The sequence below is a fragment of the Anguilla anguilla genome, chromosome 8, assembly GCF_013347855.1.
Source record: "Anguilla anguilla isolate fAngAng1 chromosome 8, fAngAng1.pri, whole genome shotgun sequence".
NCBI classification, from domain to species: Eukaryota; Metazoa; Chordata; class Actinopteri; order Anguilliformes; family Anguillidae; genus Anguilla; species Anguilla anguilla.
In genome coordinates this window covers 14,632,915-14,647,066 of record NC_049208.1, presented here as the reverse complement: position 1 = coordinate 14,647,066, position 14,152 = coordinate 14,632,915, and the positions used below count along the sequence as shown (strand labels likewise).

Genomic DNA, 14,152 nt, shown 5'->3' with positions numbered 1-14,152 from the left:
TCGTGCCTCTTAATTATCCATGCGTTGTGATTTACTCTTGTTTCTTGTTTGACTTTTTCACCGAATGCACGATACATGTAATGCTATCAATGCCTGTCATTTCCCTGGGCTAACAACATCTGGCATATGCCCTTGTGTCTTAAATGGAGAAGCTGAAACAGCTGCCAGTGTGTGTAGATGGTTTAATAAGCTCGTGTTTGTGTGGTACTCCTTTACACCCTGATGTTTGTGGGATTTTGACAGGGCAGCGGCACAGTAAAGAGGTGGTGTTCCCCCCCAGTCGCACCCCTGCCTTCGTCACCATCCCAGGGAGCGGCTTTGCAGAACCGTTCCCGCTGGCTCCTGGGAAATGGATCATTCACATCCGAGCCGAGGACGTGCTCCTGGTGAGTCCTGCTCCACCCAACTTAGACTGCACATGGAACAATCAGCGGCTCATCCTGGACCAGAATCAAAATGTTAACCCTGAGTGGTTTGTGTTAGGATTCAGACTGGGAGAACTGATCTGAGATCTATCTTCCTGCTCTGTGTACAGGAAATGAAAGGGGAGGAGAGGAATGAGTCAGACAAACAAATGTGCAATAAAAAGCAGAGGTGGAGAAGTAGAGAGGATAGCGGATGGGGGATAGTAGGCATGGAAGGAAAAGAAGCGATAGAATGAAGAGCAAGCCAGGAGGAGAGACGGATAGAGGAATGAGAGTTCCTCCAGTTCTCTGAGGAATGTGTAATGGTAGAAACCCAGGGGATTATTTCAGATGAAAAAGTGCTGTGATTCAATAAGAAAGAGGGACAGGTCAAAGTCTTAGTAGCACTGTGGAATTTAATGTAAGGGGCGACATAGCTCAAGAGGTAAGAGCGGTTGCCGGTTCGATCCCCCGCCCTGGGCGTGTCGGAGCAAGACACCTAACCGCTGATTGCTCCCAACAAGCTGATTGGTACCTTGCATGGCAGCCTTTCACTATTGGTGTGTGAGTGTGTGTGTGAATGGGTGAATGAGAGGCATCAGTTGTAAAGCGCTTTGGATAAAAACGCTATGTAAATGCAGTCCATTTACCATTTACCATTTAATGGGACCTTGAAGGGGTTGGAGCAGAGACACTTGCTGAAGCGGTTGATGTGTAATATCCGGGCCTTGCATAAAGCCAATGCGTTAGTGCATCTGTCTGACTGATCCCTGCAGGATTACCTGGTGCTGCTACCCAGCGTCTACTACGAGGCTCCCATTCTGCAGTCCAAGACGACGGAGCCCTGCACCTATGTGATCAACTCGGATAACATGGGCAAGAAGTGAGTCGGCCTCGCGTTAGCGGATTAGCCTCCCTGTGGGAGAGGGCCAGGCTAGCGATGCTAACGGGGGCATTATTTCTGTCCCCGGCTGCAGCTGTCTGCTGTACAGGCACACGCCGATGGACCGCTTCCCCTCCGCCCTGGCGTCCCAGGGCGTGTTCTCGTCCCGCGGCCGGAGGAAGAGGCAGGCTCGCGTGCGCCGCCCCACCCCCGAGCACCCGGAGATGGCGTCCGTCAGCGGGCGACAGGTGGGGCGTGGCCTATTGACCCCTGCCTCAGACGGCACGCTTGCACACGCTCAGTGGCACACACGCGGGAAGGCATGCATGCATCGCACGTTAGGAGCACACAGTCACGAACATGTGTGTACATTTAGAGCCAGCATGCACACTCACACATACACACACGCACGCACTCATACACACACATTATCGCACACCCACACACACATTAGCATGCACACACAGACAGAAGCACACATCTACAAGCATGCACGTGTGCGCACACACACGCACACAACTGTGCACACAGACACACACATATGTACACACAGACACTCAATGCAAACTCTCACACAAACATTCACATACACATGAACACACACACACACACACACACAGACTGTTTAAAACCGTCATATTGGCAGCACTCTTGCTTTGCTGTCTTTCACGCTGTTTATAAAGATATTTACCACTGAGGTTTTCTCTGCTAGTCAAAATCTTCTTCAGCCAGGACATGGCTGTACCTCTGTTCAGCCGCTTTCACATTTTTGAAATGTATCCAAGCATCTGAAAGTAGAGTGAGTTCCAGTGCGTGTAAACTTATCAGTTAGTTGTCAGGCGCCACTCAGCAGCTCTTTCTGGCGCTGATTGTTAGCACTGCACACGCTTCTGTTATGCCTGGTTCCCACAGTCTCTCCCTCCCAGCGATATGGGGGCGTGTGTGTGATCATGTGACTGTGGGCGTGTTCCAGGCCCAGTTGCAGCTGACGCTCAGGGTGCCGTCTCCGGGTCGCTACGTGCTGGTTCTGGAGTACGCCAGCGAGGTGGACGCGCTGCAGAACGTCAACGTGCTCCTAAGCAGCCAGCCCCAGGCCCAGGCCCAGGCCCAGGCTAGGGTCAACATCGACAGCTGCGCCTACAGGTACGTCTGCACACCTGCGCCTGTACGTCAGCACGTGTGTGCATGGAGGTCTGTGTCTGCGCATCTGCATCTGTATGTCAGGATGTGCGTGCGTGCAGGTCTGTCTGTCTGCGCATCTGGGACTGTATCTGGGCAAAATTGGCTCGTTGCCATTTGGTTTGTCTTTGAACTTAAAAAGGGTTTAGGTTCTGTCACTTGGTCACACGTTCAGTCTACCTATATGACACCCATATGTGATAATACTCATCGCAGGAAATTAAACAACGATCTGTCTGAGATCCGTAATGGCCGATCTCCTGGGACTTGACTATAGGACATTCATGCTTCATAGCATGTGTAGCTATTTCTGACATGATGTCAGAGCAAGGCATCACTCAGTAGGCATCATGCATGTTTACTTAAGAACAATTATCAGCTTGTTACAATCCAGAAGTCGCAATTATGGTTGATAGGAAAACCAGCAGGCACCAGGGGAGGTGTCATGTGCAGCGTGTCATGCAGTTTGACTTTTAAGCTGGTGACGTCAGCGGGTTGAGAGTGTGCTTGCTCTGTAACGGTTGCGGTAATAGTTTTGGTAATGGTGCGTTCGTCCCCTGCAGTTTCCTGTGTCGCGGCGTGGCGGTGGATGGGAGCGGCCGCGTAGCCCTGCTCCAGATGGACCATAAGACCGACGTCCTGCTGCAGACCTCCACGGCTTCCTTCCTCCTGGTGAGTGCCGATCGCCACAGTAACCGCGCTGTCACTGGCAACGACCGCTGTAACTACAGTTATGTCCTTTAAATACAACCCTTCACATACATTATTGTTTAATCTTCTGAATAGGGCATCCAATCTAATGACTATGGGGCTTTGCCCTTACCATATTAGTGCCATACATATGTTTTTGTATGGTTATATTTTGTCTGTAGGTACGTTTATGAGTTCAGCCGTTTTTACACATAACCGTATTGCTGAGATGAAAACACAAAAATAGGATGATGATTATTGTTTTATTAGTTATTAATTTGCTTAGAACAAGGGTCAGATTCCTGGAGGGCCGCAGTGTCTGTAGGTTTTTGTGGTTCCCTTTAAAAGGACAGCACATTAAAGCCTTGGGAACAAGGCGTGTGGACTCTTTAGGCAATTAACAACTTAAATGCATCACTTGTGCTGAAACACACCGAAAACCATTGTACACTGCGGCCCTCTAGACTGGAGTCTAGACTGGAGATACTCATGCATTGAAGACAATCTAAATAAGAGCAACTTAAATAACTTTTAACCTGCAATCTATTTATCGATTTTTACCTGCAATTTATTTATCCAGCTGGATTTTTTTACTGAATCAATTCATATTAAGTATCATGTTACAAGAAATGTGCACCACCATGACTTCTGGACTAGTCACTTGTAACAGCTGAGTGACTAGCCCAGTTAAACAAGAGAAGTATTACCTTCTTCCTTAATGCCCAGCGGTGTGTGCTATGAAATGTGTTTTGAAAAGTAAGCTTGAAGATGATGGGCAGTAATGGAGCTCTCTGAAGAAAGAGGGCTTGTTTCCACTAGTTACAGTCTCTTCCTTCGACCGCTGGATTGCCGGTCACGTGACAGAACCGCTATAAGGATAAACGGCACTGCGAGGCATAAACACTCCGCAGACTGCAGCGCCAGCACTGACAGCTGGAATGTTCCGGAGATAACCTGTGTTTCAGCGTTCGCTCACCCTCTCTGATTGCGTCGGCACCCTTTATAGTGTCTCGTGTACGGGGGAATGGCGAAACTGTTCTGGGAGCCTAATTAGATCTTTTGAAGTTTTGTTGTGTGTTCATTTTTTAAATTTTGTTTTATCGTCTTATGTTTTGATGACCAAGGAGGTCTGATGCTAACTTGGACACAGCTATTTGTTCTTGTCTTTTGTACGGGCAGATTCCTTGATCCAGCGCTGAATAGTTTTTTTGCTGGTTTTATATGTGTGATTGCCTTTCTGCTGTTGTATGCACGTGCACCCCTGGTTAAACACGCTGCATACGTCGCCTTATTTGCTTCCATTGGAAATATATTATTGTATTGTCGGCGTGTTGATTCGCTGCCGTGGAGACGCGGACGTTTCGCTTTACCTTGTCGGCTTTTAACGGCGCAGTATTTCAGCGGGGGGCACCTCGTGGCAACCTTGCGGGCGTGCGGCGAACACGTGAGCGTAAACATTCACGGCCGTGCCGGATAGCAGCTCGCCTGCCAGGTCGTGTTTTATGGTGGTCTTATCGGAATGAGTCGCTTACAGAAACAATGTCACGATAAAATAACGGCTCAAAGCTGACCTGTGGACTGCGGGGAGGCTGCTGAGTGTCTGTGTGGAATCGGTGACTCTAGGGCTCCAGTTAAACGTATAAACACTGCATTCTGCAACCCTGGCTGAACTGCCCTGACCCGTGTCACTGGGAGGCTAATTAGCCTGATCCTTAACCCCCCTGTAGCGCTGCTGTGGTTGCGCTCCTGCAGAAAAGCGATGTTTCAAAAGCACATCTTTTCTGAGCATCAGGCATGAAAATAAATGACCTTCTAATCATGACATTCTAATCATTTTCTGTGTTCAAATAAACATGGCTTCTGTTCTGTTCTCTTCGTTTGGTTTTAATATGACTGTGTGCATTCCCCCTCCACAACCAATCATCCGCAACCATTCATTCACACTTTGTTTACTGAAGGTGCTCAACAAAAGTGTTTTTGTGAAATTATTTTTATGATAAATGTCAGTTTTTCATTGACATCAAGACTACAGTGCTGCATCTCTTTAGCTTTTTCCATGAGACGAATGGAAAGTATTGACTTCAAACAAAAGAGTAAACTCAGTTAGACTCTCGTTACAAGGTGAACCAGAGAGAACTGCTCTTTCCCAGTGTTAAAAGGAGTTTGTACATTTTCTCTTTCCAGTACAAAGTGTATGCAGTGCCGGCAGACAAATTTTCAATGGAGTACGTGGATCCTAAAGAGCTTTGTGTCTCTGTCCATGGCCGCTTCTCTGAGGACAGGTGATTACATTTCTAATGGATATTATATTCTATTGTGCAGTGTTTATTTATTCTGCTTACATATGTTATGTTTTGTACACTATTCATTAGCACAACTGCATACGTACCAGAGCACTGCAGGGTTAGTACCTTCGCACAGTGAGAATAGCAGTCAGTTTTCTGGGATCTGAACTTGTAAACCTCTGATCTCTGATCTCAAATCCAGTTTATTTATTGCTGCACTACTCCCTGAAATACGTTTTTCCACAAGGTTTTATGCTGGTGATAAATTGATTTTCTTAGTTCACCGGCAAAGAGCCCTTTCTACCCGATAAAAAGGTCATGAATGTATAAAAAACTGACTCGCTACAGTAGCTCTCCTCTGACTGCTCCTTGAAGTGAACATCTGGAGCACAGGTGAGATTCCGTACATTCTTGAGGCCTGGCAGGTCTCTCACCTGAGGCTACTGGATGTACACGGTTGAACATCTGGTTAAGAAAGCAAAGAAAGTCCACTGCTTACTGATCTGTTGCCCTGAACCAGTGCCCTGCTGTAGCCTGATTATAGGGTCTGAGTGGTGATAATAGGATAATTAGACTATTTACACAGTGCTATACAGAGGTGGAAAGTCCAGGGGTCAGAAAGTAAAAGTCCTGCCCTGTGTTTCTTCCACCCATTAACTCTAATTTCACTAATTAGTTCTACCTCCTGACTGAAAAAAAGTGCTAATTAGCATATCCAGGTGAATGGAACAGAATAATGGGGGAATGACTTTTACTTTCTGAACCTGGATTTTCCATCTCTGGTACTATAGACCTTCAAAGTCTTCCAGACCATCCCCTTGTTCTGCATAATTATGATGAAGTGATGTCATAATGTCAGATACTGATGATGGCTTCAGTGCCAGAACTCTTATCCTTTTATTTTCTGTTTTATACATATAAAACTTTTTGCAAACTTTTGAAAAGGCTTAATTTTTTATTTATGAGTGTGGCTTAATTTTAAATGCAAATGTCATATTATATCGTACCATTTTCTGAACTCATCTGTGGACCTTTGGAAGCTCTTGAATTTGGCTCCTCTGCCTGGGCTGGGGGTGTGGGTGGATTTTGGGGATTTAGATTTCAAAGGAAAGATAGTTTGGAGTTCCTCAGGTCAGAACCTCAGCTCTAATGCATCACGCTGAGCTATGTGTGGATTCCAGAGGCAGACTCTGTGTTAAGCCCCAATTTATGTACATCCCCCCTCCCCCACCCCCCCTTTGCAGTCGCTTATGTGTCCCTCCCCAGTATGAGATCCCCCCTTCAGCGCTGGTTTTGGACGCGGCGCGAGAGGGGCGTCTTTCCGTTCCGTCCGGAGGGAGGCAGAGCAGACAGGCAGGACCAGCCCCCCTCATCGCCCCCCCACGGGACGGGGTCCTGCTCAAATCCCCTCAGGTACACTACAGATGCACTGCCGCCACGCCAATTTTCATTTATTCTGTTCTCTTTGGTGAGCTGGAACAGTCTTCCCAGGCTTAGCGGTCATCCCGGCTTCAAACAGGACATGTTGAGAGCCAGAAACACATGCAATGAGTGGCAAATAATGAGGCCAGGTGATTGGTTGATTGGTCGACTGGTCGATTGCTTAGATTGGTTGATTGATTGCTGATTGTCTTGGCAGACTGAGATCAGCTTCAGTGCTCGGGTGCCCGTCCCAGGGAGATATGTATTCGTGGTCCACTTCCGTCAGCCAGAGCTCCCCTTCTTCCCTGTGGAGGTACTGGTGGATGGAGGCCGACCCTGGAAAGGTGAGAGGTGGGGTCTAATCCTGGTGGGATTGGGTATGTCCAAGGTGGCTTAGGTTAGGGAGCTACACACCCTCAGGTGGGAGGTGATTTGTTCCATGTGAAATGAAAAACAATGAAAAAAAAGAGAGAAAATAAATGCTACTCATTAATAGTGAATTTCTACAAAGCCACACCAACAATATTTCAGGGGACCTCATTTTGAGGAATAAAGAATAAATGTCTAGTTTTTAAGCTTTATTCTTTTCGCCCCTATATTGCTTTTTATATATTTGTGTTGAAGTCTCTCTCTCTTCTCTCTGTCCTTGCAATGGGTTTTAGTCAGTGGCTCACTGGATGTTATCCTCTAGACCAGGGGCGTCAATCCCCAGTCCTGGAGTGTCCCACTGTCTGCAGGTTTTAGTGGTTTCCGTTCAATTCGTAGCCAACTAAGGCCTTAAGAACAAGGTGTGTGGTAATGTCCAAGCACAGATTTAAATTAATCTCTTGTGCTGAAACACACCAAAAACCAGCAGACACGGCGGCCCTCCAGGACTGGAGTTTGACACCCCCCGCTCTAGACATTCTCAGGGGCCAAGTCTTACAAAAAGCCCCGCATTCCTGTGGATTTTAAGGTGACATGCTGAGGGGGTAAGGGCACTTACAGCATCTGAAGAAATGCAGTGATCCCCTTTAACAGGGGGATTAGCCTCCGGGAGAATGCTTTTAGGAGTAAGATGATCAAAGCCGGGCGGCGCACCGAGGAAACGCGTCCTCTGTCGGGGATTAAGCACGTCGCACCGCGGTGATGCTTCTTCCTCCTCGCCTTCCCGCCCCTCCCTGGCCCCACCCCCCCTCCCACAGGCTCCATCAACGCCTCTTTCTGCCCCCGCGTCTCTGGCTGCCGGGACCAGGTCATTGCAGAGCAGCGCATCGCTTTAGACGTTCCCCGGCAGGACCTGACCGTCACGCTCAGAGTTCCCCCTGGGAAAACCCTCATCCTGGTTAGTCAGTTCCTCTCTCTTCACTGGTTCCAGCTGAAAGATCTTAAGTGGACCTCCTATTTGTTTGAACATTCTAACTTTTAGGTTTTTCCACAGATTTATGTTTTTTGGTCACATATCATTAACTTTCCCTTCATAAAGCCATAATGCATATGTTAGGAAAGTTGGTGAAGAGGAATAGATGTTTATATGGTATTTATACATGTCAGATTCATACAGGCTTGACAAATGAAAGCTTTGTGACGCTACCCTTGATGTGATGTACAGCCATTAGTTTATTCTTAAAAGACATCCGTCATTTTTACATCCAGGTGCACACAGTGAACAGAGACCTCTCATTTCTAGTTATAAAGAGATTGAGTAGGATTTCAGTGTGCACTGGGTTGTATTACCTCTCTTTATGACAACGCTGTCCGAGAGAAAAATAGCCAAGCTCCACCAAGCCCTTTAATACGAAACTGGGCCTGGCTTTACCACCAAATCAGTTCCACGCAGGAATTTGTGAAGTCACTCAGAACCTGATCAATAGCTGTGTGCCCAACCTTTTTTATTGATATGTTAGTCATTGCATTTGTCTTGGTTGTCTTGTTTTTTTTTGTGGAGAGTTAAACTTGAGATGTCTTAGTGAACAAAAGGCCTTGTTTTGTTTTGGTGCAGGACTACATCTTGGTGTTTCCAGATGAAAGCTATGGCCCAGAGCTGCTTAGGGAGAAGCCTTTGGGCAGGTCATCAGATTTCATCAACCAGTGCGGAGGGAACAGTTTTTATATAGAGTATGTATTTAACCTTTCCTCTTGCAATTTCTGGGCCCTGTGTAGCTTAAGTATGCTAAAGCTGTTGTTTAACATTACGCACATACTAAGACAACACTGTTTTAAAAGTTAAATCTTTTTCTGTTACATTTGTGGAAAAAAAACAGTTTTTTGGCAAATCAATAAATTCAACAAATAACAGTGGTAAAAAAAATTATTTTCCAATGCATAAAACAAATAAAAAGAAGTTCACCAATGCTTTTGTTTGTGGAAAGGACACACAGAAATAGTGTCATATCACATTACACATGTAGCTCACATCAAATGCTGCAAACACTGCATTCAAAGTCTGTGAATGTAATACAACTGTGGGGCTTAACATATTTTACAAGCATTTGAAAAAAAAAAAATTCTGCCATGTGTAACCTGGCTAGCAGGGCCATCTAGTGGCCATGCAGTTGCTGAAGAATCTACAGTAACCTGTAGACCTCTCACTAAACCAAGTCCAGAGGGTATAATTCCACTGTCGATTTTGAACGTCAACAACAGGCTATCTATATAAGACTGCATTCAAAGTAAAGCTCCTATAGTCCACAGACAGAATCTAGTCTCACCACAATAAGAAAAACATGCATTTGGAATTCACTTAGTCATTTGGATGTGAAATGGGTTTATGCTTTTTGTGTTTTTGTGTTAGTATTGTTAAAAGTTTCTTGGGTGGTTCCTTGATGAAAGCGATGACTTGTTTGGATACGGAAAGCAGTTGACTGATCCCTCATTCTCTGTTTTTCTCTCTCGTGTCTTCCTGTGCTATAGCCCAAGCTCCTCCCAGTTCTGCAGAGACTCCGCCCGCTCCCTGGTGGCGTTCTTCAACAACGGGGCCCTGCCCTGCGGCTGCGACGAGGCCGGGGCCACCGGCCCCACCTGCGACCCCGAGGGCGGTCAGTGCACCTGCAGGCCCAACATCATCGGCCGACAGTGCACCCGCTGCGCCACGGGACACTACGGCTTCCCCTACTGCAGGCGTGAGTCCGCCTCCCCGCTCGACCGTCCTCAGGGTCTCTCTCCCTCTTTCCGAGCCATCGTACATCACTCAGTGTCCACCATTATAGTTTTGATCGTCTGGGGTTGATTTATACAGTATCGGAAGACAGTCCTCCACTTCAGACTGTTCTGCTGTTATTGCTCTCACTTACGCAGTTATACTAGTGACTGTTACTAGAGTAGGTTAACAGCTGTTATGGTAACAGCTGCTACTACAGAGCAACTGTTTGGTCGACTGGAGGTCATATGTCAGTCTGTGTTGTGACATCAGAGCAGACGCTGTTGATGTGTCCATCAGTGTTGTGACATCAGAGCAGACATGTTGCTGACATGACGGTCTGTGTTGTGACATCAGAGCAGACATGTTGCTGACATGACGGTCTGTGTTGTGACATCAGAGCAGACATGTTGCTGACATGACGGTCTGTGTTGTGACATCAGAGCAGACATGTTGCTGACATGACGGTCTGTGTTGTGACATCAGAGCAGACATGTGGCTGACATGATGGTTTGTGTTGTGACATCAGAGCAGACATGTTGCTGACATGATGGTTTGTGGTGTGACATCAGAGCAGACATGTTGCTGACATGATGGTTTGTGATGTGACATCAGAGCAGACATGTTGCTGACATGATGGTTTGTGATGTGACATCAGAGCAGACATGTTGCAGACATGACGGTCAGTGTTGTGACATCAGAGCAGACATGTTGCAGACATGACGGTCTGTGTTGTGACATCAGAGCAGACATGTTGCTGATATGACGGTCTGTGTTGTGACATGAGGGCACACATGTTTGTGAGATGCCAGCCTGTCTCTGTTCCCAGCATGCAAGTGTGGCAGGCGTCTGTGTGACGAGGTGACGGGCCAGTGCATCTGCCCCCCGCAGACCATCAGGCCCGCCTGTGACGTGTGTGAGAGCCAGACCTTCAGCTACCACCCCCTGCTGGGCTGCGAGGGATGCGACTGCTCGCCCAACGGCATCGACAATGTAGCGGAAGAGGGCTGCAACCAAACCACAGGCCAGTGCGCGTAAGTCCTGCCCCTTCCTGCTTTGCCCCACGCATTCCTATTTCACCACCACCCTTCCTCCTCCAACCCGCCCGTTCCTGCTCCAATCTGCTTCTTACTGTTCCCCCTCCTCTTCCTGTTCTACCCCAACCCTTCCTGTTCCACATCTCTCCTCGCTGTTCTCCATCCCTGTTCTATCCCACCACTTCCTGTTCCCCCCTGCTCCTTCCTTTTCAACCTTGTCCTTTCCAGTTCAGTCCTGTGTTTGTAAAGGCAAGTTTACACTAGCAGCAACTACTCTTAAACTATAACACTATATGGATATTGCTTGTTACTGTCCACACCAGAGAACGGTTTATTGTACGCCACTGTCAATCAACGTGCACAGACTTCCTCAGGATACAGTGGATCTGTGTCACATATTAAAGTGACTACTGCTGGTGTGCTGTGCAGTGTGACAGTGAGACTGTGTATGTGAATAGTACTGGATACAGGTATATTTGTGTCTCTCAACTGTACAGAGGTGTTGTGCATGAATATGTGCTCTCTCTCTCTCTCTCCCTCTCTCTCTCTCTCTCTCTCCTTCTCTGTCTCTCTGTCTCTCTCTCTCTCTCTCTCTCTCTCTCTCCCTCTCTCTCTCTCTCTCTCTCTGAACGGTGCAGGTGTAAAGATCACATTGACGGGCGGCAGTGCGACCGGTGCACCGCAGGGTATTACGGCTTCCCCGAGTGCGCGCCATGTGACTGCAACATGGGGGGCGTGGTGCCGGACGTGTGCCACCCGCAGACCGGGAAGTGCCTCTGCAAGGTGAGTCTGCATTACGTCACATCACATTGACTGAGCTGCTGCCGTAATCCAGAGCGACATGCTGTAGCAGAGAACAGCAGTGTTACTCATCAGCAGGCTCCATCTCTGGTCATCTAGAACTTCCCTGACGCCACACTGTCCCATGTTAAAAGCACAGAACACAGACACTGCGATACGCAGATAGGATCAAGCATTGCACCAACAAAAAAATTGATAATACATCCAAAATTGGACATTCACGATTACATGAAACTTTGTTTACGGTGCACAAATGGAAATATCCTGAACGCTTCTTGTTTTTGTGGATTTTTTTTCCAGAAAAACGTGGTGGGGGTCAGGTGTGACTCCTGTCGCAAGGGGTCCTTCCACTTCGATGAGTCCAACCCCAGCGGCTGCCTCAGCTGCTTCTGTTTCGGAGCCACAGATCAGTGCCGGAGTTCGGGCAAGCGCCGGGGAAAGGTGGGACGGAGCCTTTAATCAGTACCTGTCAGTCTCCATTAGTGCCCTTCACAAGGGAAAGTGACCTTATAAAGTGTGTATAAATATCATATCAGCAGCACAGCCACTGCAGTAAATAGAGCTCGAAGTAGTGATGACAAGTGACAGCAAAATCGGCGACACAAATCAGACTCAATGAAATTAAACGTCCTATGAAATGTTTTTGAAACTAGAATCCATTTGTCATGTAATCAAAACAAAATCCATTTTGATTTATCAAGAAAAAAGTCATTTCGATAGTAGGACCCTGTGGAAAGCATATTGTTGGGCCAATTTAAATACTTTGTGCGTTCAACCAAATACTTTCCCTGAGTTTTATTTGTGCATGAAACAACCACATTTTTCTATTCAGCTATATCGCCATGTTCAAAAAGCCAAGATTACTGTACAACCCCTAGCCTATCCACTGACCATAGCTTTTGGCAGTGCGTTTACCTCTTTGTAGCTGGTCCACAGTGTTTTCTCTCAGTCTAAAGCTGGCCTGCCCAATCCTGTTCCTGGAGATTTACCATCCTATAGGTTTTCACTCCCTAACAGAGCACACCTCATTCAACAGCTAGAGATCTTGTTGAGCTGCTAATTGGTATTGTCAGGAATGTAAAATAACGGTTGAAATAAAAACATGCAGGACGATAGGTCTTCAGGAACAGGATTGGGCAGCCCTGCCCTAAAATGCAAGCCAGATGGGGTGGCAGTCGCAGGCAATTGGGGTCTGACACCTTCCCTCTCCTGCCAGTTTGTGGACATGAAGAGCTGGCGCTTGGAGAAGCTGGATCAGGAGGAGGTGCCCTCCGTTTTTAACACAGCCAGCAACACAGTGGTGGCGGATGTGCAGGAGCTGCCTGCAACAGTGAAAGATCTCCACTGGGTGGCACCAAAAACTTACCTGGGAGACAGGGTAAGTGGAAACACTACAGATGTTGTGGGCAAACAAATACTTTCCTTAGTGTGACAGCAATGATCTTAATTTAAATTGCATTAAACTATTATAGGTAAAATTGTTTTCTTGGTATTTTAGTATTTATTCTCATGGCAGATTGTGTTCCCTCCATTACACAGCACAAAGAAGACGGTTCTGGCTCAGCTATATTTTGACTTGAACCCACAGTTCAGGCTCAGTTATATTTTGATTTGATGTTGCATCTTCCAGTGATCTGCACCTCTGCTACCCAGAGTGTACCTCTTTTTCCTGTCTTTCTGTTTGAATGGTTAGCATAAATTAGAGATAGAATACCTCACTGAAACCCTCTCTTGAGCTGCACTGGATTCAGGGACAGCAGCTTTGCGGTAGACCCTCATAAAAACAGCGTTCTTTGGCTTTCCTCCCCAGGAAACCTCTTTTTTAGTACTAGAAACTTCTATGGTAGGTGTGGAAAGTGTGAAAGGTCCCAGATTGAAGTATTTACACTACTGTACATAGGGTTCCTCTGTAGAGAAACAGAAGACACTTTTGGAACTCTGTCTTCTGAGAGTATAACCCTGACGACTGTCGCCAGTGGCAGCCGGGTTCAGTGCCACTACTTGTAGGTGAACTTCACTTCCTTGCTTTTTGCAGGTGTCCTCGTACGGAGGGTTCCTGACCTATCAGCTGAAGTCTTTTGGGATTCCCAGTGAGGGCATGGTCCTGCTGGACAGGAGCGCCGACCTCCTGCTCAGCGTAAGTTTCCTTTCTCTCACCTCCCGTTAGACCTGCCAGTCAAACCAAGCTCTGCTGTGATTGACCGTGACAGTACAAAGCTCCCGCCTCTCAACTGCAAAAGAATAGAGCATAATAAAGTGTGAACCTCTGCTAATTAAGTTGTTTCTCTGCATATAAGCAGAGGAGAGAATAGTTTTCCTCACATAGGGGTTGA

The 14,152-nt window shown here is 47.1% G+C and overlaps 1 protein-coding gene across 12 annotated transcripts in view; it reads left to right on the top strand.

The window, feature by feature from the left end:
• LOC118233913 (laminin subunit alpha-3-like) overlaps positions 1 to 14,152 on the top strand; it is an 83,625-nt gene that overhangs the window by 43,204 nt on the left and 26,269 nt on the right. For all 12 annotated transcript variants that reach the window (XM_035430019.1, XM_035430015.1, XM_035430018.1 and 9 more), the window contains 16 exons: positions 244 to 386; positions 1,181 to 1,287; positions 1,382 to 1,535; positions 2,261 to 2,430; positions 3,030 to 3,138; positions 5,341 to 5,438; positions 6,686 to 6,854; positions 7,081 to 7,207; positions 8,048 to 8,187; positions 8,845 to 8,960; positions 9,756 to 9,964; positions 10,811 to 11,015; positions 11,657 to 11,801; positions 12,120 to 12,260; positions 13,036 to 13,197; positions 13,855 to 13,956. In XM_035430019.1, the coding sequence (XP_035285910.1) occupies positions 244 to 386; positions 1,181 to 1,287; positions 1,382 to 1,535; positions 2,261 to 2,430; positions 3,030 to 3,138; positions 5,341 to 5,438; positions 6,686 to 6,854; positions 7,081 to 7,207; positions 8,048 to 8,187; positions 8,845 to 8,960; positions 9,756 to 9,964; positions 10,811 to 11,015; positions 11,657 to 11,801; positions 12,120 to 12,260; positions 13,036 to 13,197; positions 13,855 to 13,956 (2,297 nt within the window). The remainder of the gene's footprint in view (positions 1 to 243; positions 387 to 1,180; positions 1,288 to 1,381; positions 1,536 to 2,260; positions 2,431 to 3,029; positions 3,139 to 5,340; positions 5,439 to 6,685; positions 6,855 to 7,080; positions 7,208 to 8,047; positions 8,188 to 8,844; positions 8,961 to 9,755; positions 9,965 to 10,810; positions 11,016 to 11,656; positions 11,802 to 12,119; positions 12,261 to 13,035; positions 13,198 to 13,854; positions 13,957 to 14,152) is intronic.